The sequence below is a fragment of the Aulonocara sp. 'chitande type north' Nkhata Bay genome, linkage group LG3 (genome assembly GCF_057382095.1).
Source record: "Aulonocara sp. 'chitande type north' Nkhata Bay isolate Kocher_YH1m ecotype deep benthic linkage group LG3, A_spYH_male_GT1.1, whole genome shotgun sequence".
NCBI lineage: Eukaryota > Metazoa > Chordata > Actinopteri > Cichliformes > Cichlidae > Aulonocara > Aulonocara sp. 'chitande type north' Nkhata Bay.
The window spans coordinates 7248447-7263174 of NC_141346.1; the positions used below are offsets into that span (position 1 = coordinate 7248447).

The following is a 14728-nucleotide window of genomic DNA, read 5'->3' on the forward strand; positions in this document are numbered from 1 at the left end:
CCAACTGACCTTCATGCAGGGGAGCATCCCTCACATGCTGGTCGTGACGTATCTTGCGCCAATTAGCTGCAGCCCCCAAGCGTTTATTAGCATGTTCAAATGTATGACATAGTCGAGTCTGGTGCTCTACAACCCAGTCATGGGTGCTACCAGCTACAGGCTCCTGAATCCTACCCAACAAAAAGTCAACGGGTAACTGGGGATCTTGGCCAAACATCAGAGCAAATGGTGACTCGCCTGTAGACTGATGTACTGTGGTGTTATATGCAAAGATCACTTGTGGCAAATAACAAGCCCAGTCCCTTTTCCGAGAGGTAGGGAGGGTGCACAGCAAATTGTGTAAAGTGCGATTAAACCGCTCACATTGACCATTACCGGCTGGATGGTAAGGGGTAGTGCGACTCTTCTCAATACCATATATTTGGCAAAGCTGCTCAACCAGGTTACTCTCAAAGTTTCTACCTTGATCGGAATGGATACGCCCTGGCACGCCAAATCTGCAGAACCACTCCTTCACCAACACTTCTGCCACTGTCGATGCCCGTTGATCATGGGTTGGGAAGGCCTGGGTATATATTTGAGAACACATCTGTCATAACAAGAACATTTTCAACCCCATTACGTGACGGCTCCAATACAGTAAAGTCAACTGCAAGGATCTGATTTGGTCGGGATGCAAGCAAATGGCCCATGTAAGCATTAGGATAGATTTGAACATCTTTAGCTAGTTGGCATCACTCACACTCCTGGCACCACTGTTGGATGTCATGGTACATCCCCGGCAAGTAACACCGCTGAGAAACCAGGTCTATGGTTCTCTTTACACCCTGGTGTCCGTGCTCCTGGTGCAACTGATGCAAAACCTGACCCTGCAGTGACTTGGGCAATAGCACCTGCAGCATCTCTTCTCCCCTAGGATGAGAGACCTTGCGATATAACACACCACCCTGCTCCACTAACCTACGCCATTGCCTGACCAATTCGAGGACTTCCCTCGAGGTTTGGCCACGTTCAGTTGCATCAGGCCCCCTTCTCCGTATCCAAAACTTCAGAAACTCCTGAATAATAGGGTCAGCCTCCTGCAAAACACAAAGGTCAGACGGCGCATGTCCTGGAAAGACTGAGATAGTGGCTTGAACAGCCTCAGTTAGTGGTTTCACACCAAAAACCTGTTGCAAAGGGGCAGGCAGAGGGGTACCAGAGACTATGCCTAGTTCATTAACTGAAGTAACTTCAGCGGGATTTTGCCGTGAGAGAGCATCTGCATTCTTATTACTTCGACCAGGTCGATGCTTGATGGTGAAATCAAAGGCAGCAAGCTGTGCAGCCCAGCGCTGTTCTGTAGCGCCCAGCTTGGCTGTGGACAAATGACTGAGGGGATTATTATCTGTATATACTTCTGCCCCAACAGATAATCTCTGAACTTTTCAGTCATGGCCCACTTCAAGGCCAGAAACTCCAAATTCATAGAGCTATAGCTTTCCATATTACGCTCTGTAGGACGAAGGCCACGGCTGGCATATGCTATAGGTCGGATCTTCCCTGCCTGTTCTTGGGAGAGCACTGCATCTAGGCCCTGATAGCTAGCATCCACCTCTAAGATAAACGGCAGAGAAAAATTAGCATAAGCCAAAACTGGAGCAGACACCAACCTCTGTTTAAGCCCTTCAAAGCTCTTCTCACATTCATCTGTCCATGCTGCAGATAAAACCTGTATGGCAGGTTTCCTGGACTTGGTACCAGTCAGCTCAGCAACTAGGCGATGTAGGGGGGCGGCCAATTTTGCGAATCCCTCAACAAAACGACGATAGTAGCTTGCAAAGCCTAAGAAGGAACACAACTCAGAGACATGGTTAGGCCGGGGCCACTTAGACACTGCTTCAATTTTATTATTGACTCAACGACCACCACCACCCTCTCCAATCCAGACTCAACGACCTCCGCCACACCTCTCACCCCCCTTTCCTCCTCCCTGAAACTCAGAATACACACTCAGGATGTGAGCCGACTATTCCAGAAACAGAAGCCCAGGAAAGCCCCCGGACCAGACGGCGTCTCACCCTCCTGCCTCAAAACCTGTGCTGAACAGCTGGCTCCCATCTTTACTCGCATCTTCAACAGATCCCTGGAGCTGTGTGAAGTTCCCTCCTGCTTCAAACGCTCCACCATCATCCCTGTTCCCAAGAAACCCACCATCACAGGACTGAATGACTACAGACCTGTCGCCTTGACGTCTGTGGTCATGAAATCCTTCGAACCACTGGTGTTAGCCTATCTGAAAGACATTACAGGCCACCAGCTGGACCCTCTGCAGTTTGCCTACCGGGCAAACAGGTCGGTGGATGATGCAGTGAACATGGGGCTGCATTACATCCTGCAACACCTTGACCGCCCGGGAACTTATGCCAGGGTCCTGTTTGTGGACTTTAGTTCGGCTTTTAACACCATCGTGCCTGAACTTCTTTCCTCCAAACTCTCCCAGCTCAGCGTGTCACCAGCTACCTGTCAGTGGATCACCAGCTTCCTGACAGACAGAAAGCAACAAGTGAGGCTGGGGGAGAGCACCTCTGAAACTCGGTCCCTCAGTATTGGTGCCCCTCAAGGATGTGTCCTCTCACCACTACTGTTCTCCCTCTACACTAACGACTGCACCTCCAAGAACTCGGCTGTCAAACTCCTAAAGTTTGCAGATGACACCACTGTCATTGGCCTCATTCAAGATGGTGATGAGTCTGCATACCAGCAGGAAGTTGAGTGGCTGGTACTCTGGTGCAGTCAGCACAATCTGGAGCTCAACACTCTTAAAACTGTAGAGATGACAGTGGACTTCAGGAGACATCCCTCAACTCTGCTCCCCCTCACCATATCAGACAGCCCTGTGTCGACTGTGAAGATCTTCAAGTTCCTGGGTACAACCATCTCCCAGGACCTGAAGTGGGAGACCAACATCAACTCCATCCTCAAAAAGACCCAGCAGAGGATGTACTTCCTGAGACAACTGGGGAAGTACAGTCTTCCACAGGAGCTGCTGATCCAGTTCTACACTGCGGTCATTGAGTCTGTCCTGTGCTCCTCCATCACAGTCTGGTATGGAGCAGCCACTAAACAGGACAGGAGCAGACTGCAGCGGACTGTACGGGCAGCAGAAAGGATCATCGGCACCCTCCTGCCCTCCATCCAGGATCTGTACCTTTCAAGAACCAGGAAACGGGCAGGGAAAATCATCACAGACCCCTCACACCCTGGACACAGACTTTTTGATCTGCTGCCCTCTGGCAGACGGTACAGAAGCCCGCAGACCAGGACCACCCGACACAGGAACAGTTTATTTCCCCTCGCCATCTCCCTTCTTAACAGTTGACCTGTCACAGTGCTCCCACTGCCAGACTGCAGCTGCACCTTATGTACATTTTGTGGTATTCATTCCACCTCATTCATTTCTGTATTTTATGTATATAAGTTTAGATTCGTTATTTATAGTTGATTTACACAGCTTTGTGTATGTATGTGTAATGTGGTTATATAGACGTGTGTGTGTGTGTGTGTGTGTGTGTGTGTGTGTGTGTGTGTGTGTGTGTGTGTGTGTGTGTGTGTGTGTGTGTGTGTGTGAGATTTACATTGCCGTGCTTGAGAGCCACGATCTACCGGAACCAAATTCCCTGAAGGTGTCTGCACATATACTTGGCCAATAAACATGATTCTGATTCTGATTCTGATTAGGGTCGGTAGACACACCATCCCTCGACACAACATGACCCAAGTAGCTCACCTCAGATTGGAAAAAGGAACACTTTTCCAAGTTAGCCTTGAGACCCTCTTGCTGCAACTGTCCCAGGACAACATCCAAGCGACTCACATGTTCCTCTACTGTAGAAGAAAACACAATAACATCATCTAAATAAAGCAACAATGACTGACAGTGTTGGTCTCCAAAGATCCTCTCCATTAATCTCTGAAATGTACTTGGGGCATTACACAACCCAAAGGGCATCCTATTCCACTCAAACAACCCAAAAGGAGTGCAGAATGCAGTCTTCATTTTGTCTTTTTCTGTAACAGGGACTTGGTTATAACCTGCGGCAAGGTCCAAAGTGGAAAACCAGCGGGCACCGCATAAAGCGTCGAGTGACTCGTCAATACGTGGCAGGGGGAAAGCATCCTTGCGGGTCTTACTGTTTAAAGCCCAGTAGTCCACACACAAGCGAAGGCTTCCATCTTTTTTTCTTACCAACACAATGGGTGAAGCAAAGGGGCTACTGCTTTGCCTAATTACCTGGGCCTCAAGAAGTTGTCGAATGTGAGCTTTTACGGCCTCATATTCTGAGGGGGGAATACGCCTGTACCTCTGCCGCACCGGGGTGTCTTCCACTAGGGGAATATCATGAGAAATCAAGTTAGTACAGCCTATATCCCCGTCGTGATCGGAAAAGACGCCACTATACTTGTATAGTAATGACCTCACATGACCTTGCTCCTGCGCAGTAAGAGTGGATAAGTCAATAGCAGCAATTTTATCTTGCACTGGACTAACTGCAGTCTGTGAGGCTACGGTAGCTGCCATACCCTCCTCTTGGAGACCCTGGGGGGAGCTAACCAGATGAGCATAGCTCAGGGTGCTGATCATAGTATGAGGAGACAGTACTACATCCTGCACATCAATGTTAACAATTGGGATATAAACTGTGCCTCTGTTAACACAAAGAAGACCAGGGGATGCCAACAAGCCGGCAGGTAAACCACAACTGAGCGGCTCAAACAGAGCCCCTGCTGCCAGATGTTGTGAACATGTAGCTGCCACAATTTTTATGGTACCGCCGGGGACGTGGCAAATTCTACCTCCCTTGACCTTTACCCGACTTGAGCGTTCTGGGGGGTGGGGCCTTAGCCTGGATCTGATGGCACTGCTGGAGAGCTTGTTGTATTAAAATAGGGGTGTGAGCCACTGGGGGGCAATTAAAAAGGGAAGAACCATGTTGTGCGAACAACTCGCGATAACATTCCCTAATAACATTCATTCCTAAAACCCCAGGTGCTGACATTGTTACCTGTGGGGGATCCCTTACAACCAGCACACCTCGCCGGGTAATCTCTTTACCACACAGATGCACATCTAATTCAAAATAGCCTATGTAAGGTGTGGGCAGGGCAATATTTCTCATATGCAATATTAGTTCTTGTCAATCCTTGTCACTACATTGCATGCCTGTCCATAAACATATATACAGAGTTGTACATACATTTATATAGCCACACCTTACATAATATGCATAAAGTCTAGTTACACACACACACACACACACACGTAGATATAGGTGTGTGTGTGTATTATATATATACACACCAATATTTTTGAATACATGTGTCCATTTTTATGTTTCCAGATTGTTTGTATAGTGCACTTTCTATACCGTGCTCTTTGTACAGTTTTTATTTAGCTGCTTTTGTCTTGCACTGTCCACTTTTTTGCAATGACAATGCAGATTTTCCACTTGTGGCACAAATAAATGCAGATTTGCTGTGTGTGTTTGTTTGTGCAACATTGGCATTTGTTTACTCAGATCCAAGGCAGGCCAAACCTCTGTGTTACAACCTACATACAAAAGATACACATTCACAATATATGGGTACACAAGTCTGTTTTATTTCAAAGTCTTTCAGACTTTACAGCGTTTGCAGACCCAGTGTCCATCATCCCTGCATTTGGCACAGGTGAATTTCTGACATGTTGCACAGGTAAACCTGCTACGATTCCGGTTGCAGCTCTCTTGCACCTGGCACTGCGTTGTCTTTACAGTCCCTGGCACAGCAGCTGCAGCAGCTTCAGCAGCCTGCCTCTGTGCTAATATTTCCTTGAGCTGCATGAATCGGCAACGAAGTTGCTGAGCTAGAAGACTCAGAAACAATCTTCTTTTGCCTGTCCACCCTGTACATGCCTTGTACAAAATCTAGGCATTCACCGCCGCCAGGTCCAGCATATTGTAGAAAACCGCTACTGGCCACCTGCGTGTTGCTGCTCTTACGGAATACATCTGCGCCATTTGGTCCAACACGTCTACACCACACTGTAAAAGCAGAGAGAGAGAGTCATGAGTATGTTTTTTTTTTCCCCCTATAGGCCTATATAACACACATCCACATACCTTCATGTGGTTATAGTTTGTTGGGTTTCCTCTTTCTGCCGTCACCAATCACCACATCATGGTGCATGGAACTTAGAACACACACAGTCTTGGTTTTTTTAGGTGCATAAATTGTCAAGGAGACTCCGCCACTTCTAATCACTGAAGTGGAGAATACCTCTCGCTTTGCAGTATCTTTTGCAAGTTGAGGAAGTTCACGCTGGACTTTATTCACCGTGCCCAGTAACGTTGTTTTGCGCTGCAGCAGTCTGTGCAACAGTAACAGTGAAGTAAAGAAATTGTCTGTTGTGACATTTCTCCCATCATCCAAAAAACGGCTCCATCAGTTTCATGACCACGTTCTCTGCCAGCCTCTCTCCCTTCTGACGACTGGGGTCCTTTACCAAGTAAGGAGATGCACTGCAGACATATTTGGTGTCCAAATCCGTGGCAATCCAGAACTTGATCCCAAATTTGTCTGGCTTGGTTGCAATATACTGTGTGAATGGACAGTGAAGTGAAGCACGAACGATTTGCTACTGCACTGGGCATTCCAATGTCCTCCTCTACCCACACAGTGCCGTCTTTTGCCGTGTGGCTCTGGCTGGGCTTCCCAGAACCACGGGGCCTCTTCCGTGGAGTAATGTTGGGTTCTTGTTCCGTCTCCTTTTCAGAATCTTCTGAAGAGGTACAAATGAAACCTCTCCTCCATCAGAATCTGCTTCGTCCATTTCCTGAAGCAAGGCCAAAGCCTGTTGCGCAGAGAGGTTCTTCCTGCGTGGCAGTGATACGGAGGCCATCCTGATGTGCGTTCTCAGAAATGCGAACAAGAAATGATTCTCCCGCCTGGGTTGGTCTGCTTTTATGCACAGCACTGTGCTGTAGTCAAACAATGCCACTTCCTCACATACACAATGACAATGGAACAATGGAAGATCTGTGCTGAGAGTCAAGGAAGGTGTGAATGTGCGTCTTTTATATTTGCAGGTCAGTCAATGTGTGGGATATTTTGTATAGGTACGGCAGGCATTTCTGAAAGTTGTAAAACAGAGGTTTGGCCTGACTTGGATCTGAGCAACTCTGAGTGAGCAAATGCAAATGTGCCAGGCCTCAAGGATAATGGGTGGTTTGCACAACAAAAGCAGGAGGCGAAACGAGCTGACGACCTGTGAAAATCTCAGCAGTGGTGCTTAACACCTCGGGACTTGCACCAGAAAATAAAAAAACCCAGTAATTCTAGGGGGTGTTGGGTTTAGGGAAGTTACGCAAATTTGCGCAGGTTTAGTAAATCTAGTGTTAAAATGACCAGACTCCCTACCACGATGCTACCCTAAAACAATCACAGCATGATAAAAGAATAACCAAACAAAATAGTGGAGACCGGCCACTTGAGGAGGCAACCTACAGGGAGGAGTGCCCAAGGGTGCCACCAATTACTCACCCGTGTAACTTCACTGCAGACCTCACTGTCACTTACACTAAACTCTAAATGGTGCAATCAACCTATGCCCGGTGTGTACACTCGCATGCATCAGGAAGGGGATTCCACCTCACGTGTCTAGCCCCTCAGCAAGCGGCCACACCTCCACTAAAGCAATAAAACAAAGCATAAAACATTACACACATTAATAAAAGATCTACACAAAACAAATACACCCCAAAGTACTGTTCATTATAAAAGCATCATGCAACAAACAAAACAGCATATGACAAGACAGCAGCAGTATAGTGCAAACCTGCAACAAAGGAAGGAAACAATTGTCAAAGTCCACCCTACTATATGCCACGTTATGATGAACAAAGAGTCCCACTTACCACTCTCTAAAGGGCAATACTAAACCGAGTAGCTTTCCTTGAGAGATCTGCAGCGCTTAACTGCCTAATGCTCGCAGCCACCTTGGATGGACAAGACTGCCACATGCCTCCTTCTGGTAGTGAAGCGCCGCTGTTTCTTATAAGCCTGCTAATTATTGGCTGGGAAGGTGTGGATGTCAGTGGTGCGTTTGTGGACATCATGTAAAATCCTACACCAGAATCTACTTCTCTACAGTAAGACACAGACATGAAACACATGAAGGGCAAGGGAGACTTAACAGGGGTGTTAGACACAAGGGGAATCTAATGACAAAAAACTATAACAACCTAGGCATGATAAAAATGAACTTAGAAAACCGGAAGGGCTTAAACATAAACCATAAACTAAAACTCAAAACGCTGGGTCAAAAGACCCAGGATCATGACACCATCATCTGTTTTTTCTTCGGTAACCTTTGGTCACACTCTCGGTTGATTTTTTTTCTAGTCGGCACACTCATTTCCTCCATTACCCGGGCGGCACGGCGGCTGGCTGCTTCCCAAACAAATACACATGTGCGGCTTGGCACTTGTGCTGTACGTAACAAGTCACGTGACATGACGCTGCAGTTGTGATTGGTTCGGCTCTGCGCTACTTAATTTGGATTGGCTGTTCCTTTTTTTAAGAGGACAAGAGAGATGAGGCCTATCGCAATAGTTTAACTTTTCTATCGAGAAAAAGTTATGTCGCAATACATCTCGTTATCGTTCTATCGCCCAGCTCTACGTGGCCCCTTTTAAATTTAGGCTTATGGCCTCTACCTCTTGTGCGTATCGCAGCCGGTTCAGCCACAGGATCAAACAGTGGCTTAGTTTTTGCAGAGCACCACTCAACAAAATGATGGTAGTAGAGAACCATTCCTAGGAAGGACCTGATTTTCCTCGCACACAGTGTCACCCCGTCAGACTCCATTAGGTCTGCTTTCTGCACATTGTCTATAGCCTGCATTTTACTTGGGTCTGTTTTCACACCCTCACCACATATGATGTGTCCCAGGAACTTCCCAGACCGCTGAAGAAAGTGGCATTTCTTAGGTGAGAGCTTCAGGTTGTTGGCAGAAAGGCGCGAGAAAACCATCTGCAGACGTTCAAGTGCCACCTGTTCAGATGTGGCATAGACCATAAGGTCATCCAGACAACACAACAAGCTTGCGCAGTTCTCATCACCAAAAATGGACATTCGCATAAAAGTAGCAGGACTATTTGTCAGGCCTTGAGGCACCATGTTATACTCATGAAGGCCAAATGGGGAGAATGTCGTGTATTTTTTGTCGTCCTCGTGGAGTCTGACATTGTAAAACCCTGATGTGAGATCCATTGAAGAGGAAAAGACATTTCCCACCAAGTGCTGCGAGGGCGTCTGACTGATGAGGCAATGGATGTGAATCTTTAACTGTTCTTGCATTTCATCATCTGAAGTCATTGCATATGCGCAGGTCACCATTTGGCTTAACAACCAAGACAAGGGGGATGAGAATTCACTCTGGGATTTATGGATTTTTCCTGACTCCTCCATCTCATCTAGAGTAGTGCGAAGCTTCTCGAAGCCATATATTGATACAGTAAGATCATATGTAGCAGAAGGTATAACAAGGTGACCCCCACAACCAACAATGACAATGTCTTCGGCTGAACGTCTCTCAATATCAGGTATAGATTGTGAAAGTTTCTCATCAACTGTCTCACTTATGGTGCACGCCATAGATCCACTGTCTACTAATGCTTTAAAAACTTGTCCACTACTAGTAGTCACTGCAGAGTAGAATAAGCTATCAGTATTTGGGAGCCTATGCAAGCCCTGTGCAATCAGTGTTTTATTTGGCGGTATGATGCCACTGTAAGTGGAATACAAAGTCTCATAATCTTTGTAGTCATGTCCAAAGTGGGAGGCTTACTTGCTGGATCTGCGCTGTCCTCCCCTCCACGCAGATCGTTCAGTTTCCCTGATGACCATTGAAAGGAGGACACTTGCCCTCTGGGCAGTTGCGTCTCGAATGATCAGGTACATGACACAGGAAGCACAATCTGTTTTCCCCACAGTGCGTGAGGGTGGAGTGGGAGCTATCTCTGCAGATGGAACATGGTGTGTCATCCAAACACGGTATTTTTGGCAGTCGGGTACTCTGTCACCTGACATTAGCTCGAGCATAGCCTGGGCCTTGAAGCAGCACCTTCTCTAGCATGCTGATCAACCTCTCAATAGCAGTGCTATCCTGACTCACAGCTGGTCTCTGCTCGTGGTCAGCCAAGCAAAGAGTAGCATTTGCGCTAACCTCTGCCTTTTTCACATAGACACAGTCACCTGTCTGTGGAGAAGACTGGAACCCTTTTCCCCAGGTGATACTTATCCAGTACCTCCTGAACTTCACGAGCTGACCATTTATCACATGTTTTGACTCACATCAGTTATTGGGGGGTCTGAGGCCAATGCCTTAGTGCACTGTACCAACTGCGACTCAGCCACAGGCCCACAAGGACTATCTGCTGCTCTATGCCCCACCCGACAGTCACCCAGTGAAAAAGGAACAGCTGTGAACCCTCTACCCCTACCCACATCAAGGTGAGTCACATTTGGGGTGTCATCTGAGTCACTGAGATCCATATCTAGCAGGATATTAAAAGAGCTAAAATTGGCTTAATCTAATATGGCAATATACAAAGTCCAAATGAAAGTATATCCAAAAGTCCTCAAAGTTTGATTCTGTTACCCAACAGTCTAAACAATAAGGAGGCCGATGCTCCACGATGCTGCTGCCACGAGAAGACACCAGCCCGATCCAGCAGCATCACGAACGAGTTACGGCACCAATGTGACCTCTGTGTAGTGTCTTCTCTGGTCTGCATTCACAACAAAAAAGCAACAAGTTAGAATGCTTTCATTTATTGTCGTGGGCAGTCGGCGTAAGACCTAAATGGAAAAGCAACAACAGCGTTAGCTAACTATGCTCCCGTGTTTTACCCCTCTCTTCCCAATAAAGAAATCTCACAAAAACGTGCATTCAATTCAACATAAGGACATGAGAAATGACCCGCAACAAATGATGTTTAAACAACAAAAATAATCCGGTCAGATTGTACTACTGTTACAACCAGCGATATGATTTTTCTTCCCCATGACATTTGCGCATTCCTTACCTCAATCCCTTGACTGGTTTGTTCTTAGGAAGTTTGCATAACAACTCTTTGCCAATTGAGAATAACTTGAACTTGAATTTAACTGAATTTAACACTAACTTAATTTGAGTCAAATGGGACTGAACATCATCAAAGGCAGACTGCACAAATTCAAGTGTACTTCATCTGAATAAAAATGTAATGCAGCATTTTTATCTATGTACACAGAAGAGCAGTGGTCTAAATATGGAGCCCTGGGGAACTCCTTTGGACACACTGTGTTCTAGCTGACTGATAATTTGATAACCAACTCACAGCATATAACACACAGCAATATTGTTTAGTCTGTTTACTAAAATGGCAGGACAACTGTATCAAAAGCCTCTTACAAGCCAAGACAAAGAGGAGCTCAGTATTTTTTCAGTCCATTGCATTAATGATGTCATTGATCCACTTTAACAGCAGCAGTTATTGTGATGTGTTGTTTACTGACTGGTGTTGGGAAAGCATTAAATATTTGCCCAAATTCTTTGAGTTGTTCACTAATAAGCTTTTTGTAAACTTAAACACAGTATTTATGTGGGCCTGTAGTTATTAACATCATCTCTTTTCATCAAAGAGAGAACATTGGTAGATTTCCATATTTCAGGGATCTCAGTGTTCAAAAGACTAAAACTAAAAATATAAGTTAGTGGTTCTGTTATATAATCTGCAGCCAGTTTAATAAAATAAAGATCTGGCCCTGCACATTTATTTGGATCCAACAGATTTAAGGTTCTGTGGACCTCCAGGGCATTCAGAGGAGAAAAACTGAAGGCTTGAAGCACAGAGTTTGAGTTGTTACAGAGAGCCTCCTGTGCAATAAGCTGTTTGAAATCTGATGTAAAGATTCAAATAAAGACCCCGAAGAAACAAAATGTATAAAGCACTTAAAATATCAAATTTTTCAGTAAAGTACTTCAGCCTTTTAAAACAAAATCTGGTATTTTGGTGGCTATATCCCCTTAATAAGATTTTATTATTTTCCAGAACTTTTTAGGATCATTAAGATGTTTAATGATTTTTCAAAGCTAAAAGTCTTATTTGGCCTTTTTTAATTTTAGAAGGTTTAATGATTTCTGCAGAACTCCAAGGACAAAACTAAGTGATAGGTTTGTAGCTTGAACCTATTCGCTGGAACGTTGAAGACAATATAATTACACAGCAAAGCAAGACACGAGTAGGCAAAGTTCTTCATGTTTCTCGTGCACGGGAGAGAACCGGACAGACGCCGTTCCTTCGCTTGACCCCAGTTGCTCTCGACCGCTCCCCCGTAACACTGCTCTTTTATTGAGGCTACATGAATATGCATGTAGACGTCATTAACATACGACGTCTACATACAAACAAAGAGTACCATGTGTGTGTGTGTGTGTGTGTGTGTGTGGGGGGGGGGGTCAGAGTGTGACCCCATAAATGACTTCCCTAAACCTGCTGGTCTGGAAGTCCAGCGGTTCATCTAAACAAAAGGCACTTAGCCTAAAACAAACACAGCCACGTTAATCCTACCATAAAACAATAAAACAAGGTACGACCTCTCTCGTGCTCCCAGAGTGCTCTCTAATGCACACAAAGTTTGCAGACTATCACTAATAATGGATTGGATTTATATAGCGCTTTTCAAGGCACCCAAAGCGCTTTACAATGCCACTATTCATTCACTCTCACATTCACACACTGGTGGAGGCAGCTACAGTTGTAGCCACAGCTGCCCTGGGGCAGACTGACAGAAGCGAGGCTGCCATATCGCGCCATCGGCCCCTCTGGCCAACACCAGTAGGCGGTAGGGTAAAGTGTCTTGCCCAGGGACACAACGACCAGAACAGAGAGTCCAGGGATCGAACCGGCGACCTTCCGGTTACAGATGCCCAAACTCAACCCAAATTCCCAAACTCCTGCGCCACAGTCGCCCATAATTGACTACACAATTGATTATACACCTCTAAGCATATATTGTTAAATATTTCTAAGCATAAATGACAATCAACAATACAAAACCTAACACTAAGCATTCTGTAAATATTCCACGCCAGCTCTACATCAGCAATGAGGTGGATTCTGTTCCAGTTGTCGTCCCAGAAATCATAAAATAAATTTTGCTCACAGAAATTCTTAAAATCTCTTAAAAACTATTTGAGGCTTTGATTTTGGGAGCTTCAATTGTCTGACTGTAGCAATCACACAATGGTCACTGACCTCATTTGAAAAACACTAATATGTGTGTGTTAGTTCTAGTTATGTACAGGTCCTGGATCAATGTGATGAATTTAGAAGCAGTAAATTAGAGTTGATCCAGGCCTTGTGTCTTTAAAACGTGCCTGTAAATGATTTGACAGGTATTAATCATGAAAATCGAATGTGTATCATTTGGAGAGCAATCATACACATCTATGAATAGTTTTTGTTTGTGAAGGAAACTCCTCATTTACATGAACAAACTGGAATCTATCAGATGTGATTCAAATCACTGTAGTAAATTTCCTTTAATAACTCTGGTGTATTCTAGTGTTTGTAGTAAAATGTTGTGGTCTACACTGAGGTCTAACAGGACAAGCACAGAAATAAGTCCTCTGTAACAGGTCATAAGAAGACCATTACTAACCTTCACTACAGCTCATGTTGTGCTTTGTTGTCCTCTCAGTTTATAAGGTGGAGGTGGATTCAGGGGTGGAGTCTGTCCAGCTGATCTGCAAAACCACAGTTTGTCTGCGTAAAGATGCTAAAGTGGAGTGGAAGGACACAAACAACAGGAAGGTCCACATGTATGAGAACGGCTCTGACCAGCCTGAAGAACAGGACGATAAATACAAGAACCGAACAAAGATGAAGAGAAACTTACTGGAACCTGGAGACCTCAGTCTGACCCTGAAACACCCCACAGATGGAGACAACTCCACCTACACCTGCACCGTCTACACCAGGGAGGGAAACATGCTGATGGAGAAACAAGTGGAGCTGAAAGTCAGAGGTTAGTGCTGTACATACAGGTCAAAGGTCAAAGGTCAGACTCATGATGGTGGTTCAGTCTCAGTGGCTCCATCCAATAATGTCACAGTGTTAGCATGTCTGATCTTTGTGGCTGTTTTGGTTTTTATTTGATTTCCAGCCAAATGTAAAAGCTTCAGCAGATGAACTGTAGGAGCAAAGTTCATGTGTGAGACTTCATCTGAAAGGTAACATCTTCTAGTTTCTGAACATGTGTTTGTTTAGCATGTGGCTGAAATACAGGCTAAGCTAAGTCAGCTCAAATCTCAGTAAAAACCTTCTTTGGTCCTCATCTATAATCAGTCATATCTGAATCACAATAACTAGAAGATGATTTCTAGCAGAAGTGTGAACATCTCCACATCCTTTCTCCATGTTATCATCCAAAGCTGTGTGAAGTTTCAGAGCTCTGCAGCTAACAGAGACTTTCAGTTTGCTGCTCTCTTCCTCTGACAGCTCCATTCTTAGGGAGCGTTAGTTCTCTGTTTCACTTTATTCCACTTATTCAGTCTGATGTTCTCTGATCTGTTTCTCTTGTTTAGTGTCTTAAAGGCTGCCAGTGCCTCTCTTTGCTTTAACCAACCTTTCTCTTTATTTCTGAGCTTTTTAAGGACTTT

General features: G+C 45.3%; 1 protein-coding gene across 7 annotated transcripts in view; it reads left to right on the top strand.

The window, feature by feature from the left end:
• LOC147333738 (uncharacterized) overlaps positions 1-14728 on the top strand; it is a 36735-nt gene that overhangs the window by 11588 nt on the left and 10419 nt on the right. For 5 of the 7 annotated variants that reach the window (XM_086268653.1, XM_086268644.1, XM_086268628.1 and 2 more), the window contains exon 5: positions 13768-14094. The exons of 1 other annotated variant lie outside the window; for it this stretch is intronic. In XM_086268653.1, the coding sequence (XP_086124779.1) occupies positions 13768-14094 (327 nt within the window). The remainder of the gene's footprint in view (positions 1-13767; positions 14095-14728) is intronic. One more of the 7 variants, XM_086268672.1, reaches the window with a different exon arrangement.